The 8,751-nt window shown below is 36.8% G+C and overlaps 1 protein-coding gene across 1 annotated transcript; it reads right to left on the bottom strand.

Moving 5' to 3' along the window:
* Positions 1–6,127: 6,127 nt before the first annotated feature.
* LOC145063632 (structural maintenance of chromosomes protein) lies at positions 6,128–8,351 on the bottom strand. Its single transcript, XM_079011228.1, has 5 exons — positions 7,676–8,351; positions 6,900–7,118; positions 6,698–6,799; positions 6,507–6,590; positions 6,128–6,426 (listed from the first exon to the last, which is right to left on the bottom strand). The coding sequence occupies exons 1-5, from the start codon at positions 8,222–8,224 to the stop codon at positions 6,241–6,243; spliced, it is 1,140 nt and encodes a 379-aa protein (XP_078867354.1). The 5' UTR covers positions 8,225–8,351; the 3' UTR covers positions 6,128–6,240.
* Positions 8,352–8,751: the final 400 nt, after the last annotated feature.

Below are 8,751 nucleotides of genomic sequence, written 5' to 3'. Positions count from 1 at the left end.
CCCGAATCTCACCTTCTTTACCTACTTTCATCCAAAGTCAAAGTGACCAATATCCAAACCCAATTACAAACTCAAGGAGAACCCGAAGTCATCCCCGAAATGGATTCAGAGTCAGAAGAGCTTCGACCACAACCCAAAAAAGGTGGAAAGGCGGCTCCAAGGCAATGTACTACGGCCAAAGAAACGACGTTGGCTCTTGCGTGGGTAGATGTTTTTAGAGATCTAAAGGTCGAAAAGAACCAAGACTGTCCAATGTTTTTTCCAGAAAATTATTAGACGTTTACTCACAAAAATGAATCATGGAGACTACAGGAAAAATGACCAAATTTACTCAATGTGGAGAAACATCAAAAAAGCTATGATGAATTTTAATGCAGTTGTTTTCATCTGTCAAGCGGCAATAGCAAAGTGGTGTAAATGACAAAACAATTTTGCAAAAAGCTCTTTGCATTATACCAGAGTCAAAAGGGACGAATTTCAAATTTCTGCATGTTTGGAATGTCGTGAAGATATCAAAAAAAACGGCAAGGCGTTGAAACTTCTGAGACATTCACAGATGGTTATTCCAAAAAAAAAAACCAAAACTTCTGAAACAACGCATAGTCAATCGTCTGTGCGCATGCCTAGATTGACCTCAATGAAGGGATCAAACGAAGCGAAAGGGAAAAACGACAACAAGCAAAGCGAAAGGGAAAACGGACAGCTTGAAGTCAACATTGGAGCAATACCTGGTAGTCACACTAGAAAAAGAAAAAATTGTGTCATGACGATCTTAACAATGAACACTAGCAATTTTGTAGGACGCAAAAAAAGAACTGGCGATAAAGGTCAAAGAGAAGATTACGAAAAAATATAATATCTAGGTTTCGTTGTTTGTATTTCTATGTTTCGCACGTTTTAAATTTCTAAGTTTTGTAATATTAAATTCTATGTTTTTTATGTGTTGTTATTTTAAATAATATGTTATTTTTTTGTGGTATTTTTATTTTCTAGTTTAATGAATCCTTAGGTTTTATAAAAATAACAAGTTTGAAATTTTAAAATTTAATATTAATTAATTTTAGAAAAAAAATGAATATAACAAGCATAGCAACCTACGGCCTTGTAAATAGCAAAAAAAATTAGGCAGTGTGGCAAATCCTAGTTGGCGCTTAAGTGGACTGTGACAAGTGTGACATCACTCCCTTCAACCTAATTGTCTTGTATAACTTCAAAATCGTTTTTTCGTGGCAAAGATCAATTTAGATCGTTAATGGGGACTAGGTATCGTAATTAGTATCGGTGTTATTTTCAAAGGTTTTAAAGTGATGATTGTGATTTTAGTGTCGCTGATATTTAGTGTAATTAGAATTTACATGAGTGTCGATAGATATAAACTATGAATCCAATACAAGGTAGGCCGTGGGAGATACATACTTGTATATAAGACAAGTTTGATCCCTGACATAAAGAAAAAAAAAGACAAGCAGTTGTGCCTAGCAGAGTCTAAAAGGTTGAGCCCGTGGCAGTGATCAAAATTAAAGGATCATTATGAAAACATGCAAATTTTGGGTTTATTCATAAGATGTCACATGGCCATGGCCAAGATGATAATTGCATCTATACGCATAACATACAGTTAGGGTTATTCAATATTACCAAAAACCATTTCTCTAACTACTAAATTTCAGCTATCGACTAGCTTTTCAACTATTAGCAAATATGTCAAACATAACCTAAAAGGTTAAAACGGAACTAGAAAAGGAGAGGGAAACTTTGTATGAACTGTATTTTAATATAATTCAACTTCAATGGATTTTTAAATTCTAGGTCTCGTGAAAAGAGTGGTGTCAAGTCTTTCATGGTCCATGTATGCACCACCTAGGATTTGTCACGCTGTTTCAGATTTTTGTTATTTACATGGCATGAGTTGTCACATTTGTCATGCTAATTTTTCTTTATTATTATATAATATAAAAAAATAAACATTTCAGGCATATTCCTTTTTAAAAACTAAAATTTCATTTAACTAGAAAAGAAAACTACAACAAAAAAAAAAAACATATAATTTCAAATTACAAACCTAGAAATTTAAATAACGAAACCATGAAACTTAAATAACGAAACCTAGATGTTATATTTTTTGCAGTCTCCTCTTTCGCTTTTATCGTCATTTCTTTTTCGCGTCTGGTGATATTGCTAGTGTTTAATGTTATGACCGTCATGGCACAGTTTTTTTTCTTTCTCTTGTGAAACCGTCAAATATTGTTCCAAGAGGGCCTTCAAGTTGTCCATTTTGGTTGTTAGTTGCTCGATATCACCCGAATCACTTGCCGTCGGTTTTCCCTTTCGTTTGGCTCGGTTTCTTCCCATGGACGAATGGCTCTTGGAACCTCAACTTATAACACCCCAAAGTTTGGAAAGTCAAGAAAAGAAAGAAGACCTCAATTTTAAGGGGAGACTCGGCGAGTCCATGGAGGGACTCGGCGAGTCCGAGCGGGATCCGGGTCGAGGTGTAAGCGACCGACTCGGCGAGTCGGCCAAGGAGACTCGACGAGTTGGGTCTGAACAAGGAAAACCCTAAATCCGGGACTTGGAGCCTATTTAAGCGTCTCATTCTCCTTCCTAGGGTTCCTTTACTGCCTCTCCACCCCAGAACACCAAACCCTAGCCACCATATCCGTTTTAGAGCTAGATCTTGCCTTGAAGAGTGCACTATAGCTTGGAAAATGAAGAAAGGCTTTGGAAGTGCAAGAAGGGACTGTAGATCCGGGATTGAGAAGACATTTCAGACCAATTGGAGCTCGGAGAGCTAGAGGAGCAGCAGCTCAGTGGATTGGCGAGTAGCAGCCAGAGGTTTATCAGCAGAGCTCAGCAGTTCAGGTGAGTTTCCCTTCAGTAGGAACGGGTCTAAGGCCACAATGCCGGCCCGTTTAGCTAGTAGTAGTTTTCGGACTTCGGTCCGATGTAGGGGACGAATGTCCCAGTCAGCTTCGGACTTCGGTCCGATGTAGTAGTTAGTATGTTTGATGCCTTCGTGGCTCAGACAGGGTTTATGTGTTTATGCTAGTAGATATGTTTATGATATGTTCAGTCAGCTTCGGACTTCGGTCCGATGTAGGGGACAAGGTCCCAGTCAGCTTCGGACTTCGTTCCGATGTCAGCTTCGGACTTCGGTTCGATGTAGGGGACAAGGTCCCAGTCAGCTTCGGATTTCGGTCCGATGTCAGCTTCGGACTTCGGTTCGATGTAGGGGACAAGGTCCCAGTCAGCTTCGGACTTCGGTCCGATGTCAGCTTCGGACTTCGATTCGATGTAGGGGACAAGGTCCCAGTCAGCTTCGGACTTCGGTCCGATGTAGGGGGCAAGGCCCCAGTTAGTCCGGACTTCGGTCCGATGCAGTGGGCAAGGCCCAGTATGTGCTTTATAAGTTATTGTGTGGTATGTGGTAGATTGTGGGAGCTCACTAAGCTTCGTGCTTACGGTTTTCAGTTTTGGTTTCAGGTACTCGGTTTTCAAAAGAGGAGCTCGGGAAGATTGCAGAGCACACACCATAGTCAGTTAGCCTGGGAATGTTTGACTGTGATAATGATACTATGTTTTGAATTTAATACTCGAAAGTTATGTTTGACTTATGATACGTTTTTATAAATCTAGTTTTAGTAATGTTTTAAAAGAAATTTTTGGTCGTGATTTTTGGGTCGTTACACAACTCCTCTTCATTGAGGTCAATCCCAACATGCGCATCGAACGATTGACTATGCACCGTTTTGGATGTTTTGATTTTTTAGAAGAACCATTCGTAAACATTTCAAAAGTTTCAACGTCTTGGCATTTTTATTTTTATTTTTTTGCAATTTCACAATATTCCAAACATTTAGAAATTTTAAATCCGCCCCTTTCTAACCCGGATATAGTTAGAGCTTTTTGCAAAATTGTTTCATCATTTGCACCAATTTGTTATTGTCGTTTGACACTCAAAAACAACGCAGTAAAATCTATCACAACTTTTTGTACATTTCTCCACTTCAGGTAATTTAGTCCTTTTTCGGTAGTCTCCAAGATTCATTTCTGCGAGAAAACGCCTTGTAATTTTTAGGAAAAAAGTTAGACAATCTTGTTTGTGTTGGAATCCTAAGTCGAGTAGGACTTGGAGACCAAGTAATAGCAACCTAGTTTTTAGGAAATCATAAACAAGTAGGTTTCTAGTTTCCTAATTGTAATCTAATTACAAGTCGGTAGTTAGGAGTATATATATACATTGTTTTAGGTCGAGCTAGGATCATTAGAAAACATTGTAATATCGTGAGTTTTGAGAGAGTTTCTCATATAATCAAAGAGTTATTTTGATTAAAACAATCGTGTTTACATATTCCAATCTTTAGTTTGTTTCCGACTACAGACTCTTCAAAAACATTGACTCACGCACGAGCCAACATCATTTCTTTGATAGCAGCACGTTGCTTTGGACTAGGGGTGAGCAAAAACCGCACCGCAACTAAAATTAACCGTAAAAATTGCAAAAACCGCAACCGATAAACCGCAACCACAATAAAAACCGATAGTGAGGTTTTCTGTTTTTCAAAAACCGCAAATTTGCGGTGCGGTGCAGTTATTAGGTTTCAAAAACCGCAAAAAAACCGCACCGCACCGCATATATTATATACAACTTTTTTTATTAATTATTAATATATTAAATATTAAAAATGAGACAAGTTTCATGAATAAAAGATAAATAAAATACTTGAAGACAAAAGTATGGTTTTTTGTTATGTTTAACTTTAAAAAATGATGAAATTAGACAATTTTAAGAAATTTACTATTGATTTGACGTTTTTAAGATATTAATTGTTTGTGATTTAAGTTAATTGTCTTATATATTATAGTTTTTTTTATTATTACTAGGAATGTGTTTGAACTCTAAAAACCGTTTGAGCTCTAAACTGTGGTTAAAAACCACACAAAATAAGCACATCAAATCCATGCGGTTAATAACCGCAACACAGAAAAAACAAAACCACACCGCAAAAAAAACCGCATAACTGCACCGCAAAAATAACCGCACCAAGCGGTTTTGAAAATGGATTAACCGCATTTGTGGTTAGTGGTGAGGTTTTGGCTAATAACCGCACCGCGCTCACCCCTACTTTGGACCCACCTTTCCACTTTTCTTGGGTTGTTGGTCAAAGCTCTTCGGACTCTGAGTCTGTTTCGGCGACGACTTCAGGTTCTCCTTGAGTTTGGAATTAGGTTTGGATATTGATTAGTGAGTGGGAAGATGGTCAAATAAATTGAAGTTATTTTCCATTTGTGATTGGAGTTAGGATGAAAATTTCATTTTTGGTAGGTTTTGAAATTAAGGTTGGTTTTGAAATGGAAGTTGGTTTTGAACTTGATATAGGTAGTAAACACCATCAAAATGTAAATTTGGAGGTGAACAAATAAGCAGATCATTTTTGCTTTTGACGAAATTCGATACAGAATGTGATATTAAGTTTGTGTTTTGAGTGTTTCTTTTGGTACTTTTTGATATTTTTGGATCGTAAGGAGAAGCCATTTTTTCACAAAAATGAAGTTTGAGTGAAAAAAATTGAAGAATGTGAAGTGAGATAAAATATGATATATAATAGTATTAATATAGTGTAGAAAGGAAAGAAGGTAAATTTTGCAAAAAAAAATAAAAAGTCAATTTTGATCATGAAAAACAGACACAAATGCAAATCACCCAAACCCCCCACATTCTCTCATCGGTAATATTTCACTGAGTTGCCAAACCGAGCTCGGCACGCCGCATGGTCGGCCCGAGGTTCGCCAAGGTCATCAGGTACTCATCGAGGCCACTCCGTTTGGTGTAAGTGTCCTCGCATAGTATTTAAAATTGGATTTTTTTTTTTTTTGTTAACTCATGCATAAAGGAGAAATCAATACGGAAAACGAACTTGAAACAATCCTTGTGAAATTCATATTCTTGATTACCGAACCCTATTTTCTAATAGTTGTCAAAAAAACATGATCAAGATTAATAAGGGATTGTAACATATCTTTAAAAAAAACGTGAAAGATAAATACGATATTTAAATATACAACTTTATCGGCTATGTAAACAACAGAAAATAGGACTAGAAAACAGTGATTGATGATGATTAAATTATTGAACAAGTTTATTTTATAGCATTACTATAGAACATGAGTTGACAACAACATGCAAAAACAGGATGAACATTCAAGTCAAATGAAAACTATTTCTCTTGATAGATTTAATTAACAGTAAATATGCTTACCATATGAATATTTGTTTTCATCTGATCTACGACCAAGAATCTTCCTTGAATTGCCAGAGTTTACAACATATTCCTGATTTGAACTTTTTGACAGTTTTCCACCATGAGAACCAAACCCAAGCTCAGGAAACCTTCTTGCATGATTTTCAATGGTGGTTTCAAACTCCTGCATTATCAATGCTTGCATGTTAAGAAAAAAAAAAAAGAAGAAGAAGAAAGATTCAAGAATCTTGTTTGAGTGTTTACCTTAGATTTGGTCTTGGAATAAGGTGTTAAACATGGGTTTAGATCATTTATGAACATATCATCTGGACTCCCAGAGCTGAATTCCTGTATTATTATTATTACTATTATTATTATTATAATACAAGTAGGAATTTTTTTAACTTAATACAAGTATGAAAGAATTCAACTTGATTTAAATGGTATGTAATTACCAGAGAATTGGTTGCTTCTTCTTGCTCATGTGTTGGTGTTCTTGGAGAAGATACAAGACTGTCATAGCAAGCTGCTGTGACTGAATATTTGTCGGCTTTCACCTGTCATCAACATATTTACAAATAGTTAAGACTAATATAAATATGAACATGATTAGGGTTTTAGCCTTTAGAATAATAATATTAGGTTAGGTAGTGTTACCTCTGCAAGATCTTCAGCAAGGCATTGAAGCTGACCAGTGAGAGAAGTGACCTGTCTTTGGAGAGTAGGGATGATTTGTTTTGCATGTTTTAGTTCGGAATCTTGTTGGTTTAAAAGTCCTTGGAGCTGAGTGTTCATAACATCTGGGAACAGAATGGCACTCTTCAATGCTTTGATCTCCTCTCTTTGTTTCAAACATAAATCTTTCAGTTTGTCAACCTGCAAACAGGTACAGGTTAGATGAAAATGATCTCCAGATATTAATTTTCATAGAATTTGAGATCAAAAGAACAGTAAGTTGTGTATCACATAGTTGGCTTGTAGAAACAAGACTGGGTACATATATATGATGTATGGTAAAGATGGCTAAAAAACAAAGACATTGTTGAGTTGTGGAGTCTGATTGCTCCTTCAAATTATTGCAACTACTGAGACTTAGCAATGAGTGAGAAGGGTATGAAGATGCTAGCTTCTAAAGGTAGAGTTCCATAATTAAAGACTGTGACTGTGGAATTCTATAAGTCAAGTGTTTTTGGCATACTGTAGAAGCCAATTCTTAAGCCTCATTTTTATCTTTGCAAATTCAAACACTATTTCCTAGATATATGACTTTAGCTCGAAATCTTCTATATTACTATTCCTTAGATCTAAGCTTTGAAAACATATATCATCAATCAGTGGTATGTTTTTCGAATAATAGGAATTAAACATATGCTATGTTTAAAATTCTCGCAGAAAGATTATTAATGATTCAGGTAGCGAGTGTGTACAAGTACCTCTCTGTTTTTCTCCTCAAGCATCAGCTTAAGCTCAATTATCTCCGTCTCCTGGTCCTTGTTCTGACTCAACAGCTCCCTCTCACTTCTCAGCACCATCGCCAAAGTCCTAGCATTTGGCTTCACCTCCGTCAATGCCTTCTTCTTCCCCTCACTCTCATCGCCTTTCCCTTTGCTACCAAACAACTTCTTATGCAACCCTCCCAAACCCGTCGCCCCACCTCTCCTCGCACTCATCGTCGTCTTCTTCTTGAAATCCTCGGCAATGAAAGTAGTAACATCCGCAGCCACCACAAACTCCCTTCCTTTGACCTTTGTTGACGATGAAGACCTCTTCTCCATGAATTTTTTAACCATGGCAGTCAAATTCTGGTCGTTCTTGGTGGATTTGGATTTAGCAAGGGCGAAAGAGACATCAGGAGACTGGCGACGATTTTTGGTTTGGTTGAGGTGGAGGTTGTTGAGCTCGGTAGAGGAGGATGGATCGGATTGAGTGGAAGATCGATTGTTGAAAGAACTGTAACGAGAAGATGACCTGAAAGAGGACATTTTGAGGGAAATCTGCGACTTAAAGATTAACGTTCGAAATTTTGTTGGGAGATGATCAGAAGCATATTTCTAGGGTTTTTGAACTCCGACTGTAAGAGACATTGATTTAGGGGCGGGCTGTACGAATTCGAAATGATTTCACATGAGAGGCGCGGGATTAATTTATTCACGTGGATTTGAATTCATAATAAGTTCAAAATACCAAGCATAAAACAAAAGAAAAAAATATATATTTTTTCTTAACAAAGTTGTAAGAATGGTCCTATGGTTCGTCAAAATTCATATGTTTGGGTCAAAAAAGTTTGGACTTACACCGGTAGTCTAATACTTTGATTTTGTTGCGAGTTTTGTCCAATAGCTTAACAACGTTACCTTGGTCCCGTTAATTGCCCAGTAACCCCCTTATGTGAGGGTATTTTAGTCTATTCATACATTCTCCTTTATTATTTTAATATTATTTACCTCTATAAAGAGACTATAACGTCTTTATTTTCGTCTATGACCAAAAACCTGCAATGAGCCCTCAC

The sequence above is a fragment of the Lactuca serriola genome, chromosome 7, assembly GCF_051521515.1.
Source record: "Lactuca serriola cultivar US96UC23 chromosome 7, Lser_US96UC23_V15, whole genome shotgun sequence".
Classification (NCBI taxonomy): domain Eukaryota; kingdom Viridiplantae; phylum Streptophyta; class Magnoliopsida; order Asterales; family Asteraceae; genus Lactuca; species Lactuca serriola.
This window is presented reverse-complemented; position numbering and strand designations above follow the sequence as displayed.

Excerpts from the sequence above, each read along its gene's own strand:
- LOC145063632 (XM_079011228.1), bottom strand. The coding sequence starts at position 8,224 with ATGTCCTCTTTCAGGTCATCTTCTCGTTACAGTTCTTTCAACAATCGA. Across the intron at positions 7,119-7,675 it reads TTGAGGAGAAAAACAGAGAG|GTTGACAAACTGAAAGATTT; the intron begins GTACTTGTACAC and ends ACCTGTTTGCAG. Across the intron at positions 6,591-6,697 it reads AAGAAGCAACCAATTCTCTG|GAATTCAGCTCTGGGAGTCC; the intron begins GTAATTACATAC and ends ATAATAATACAG.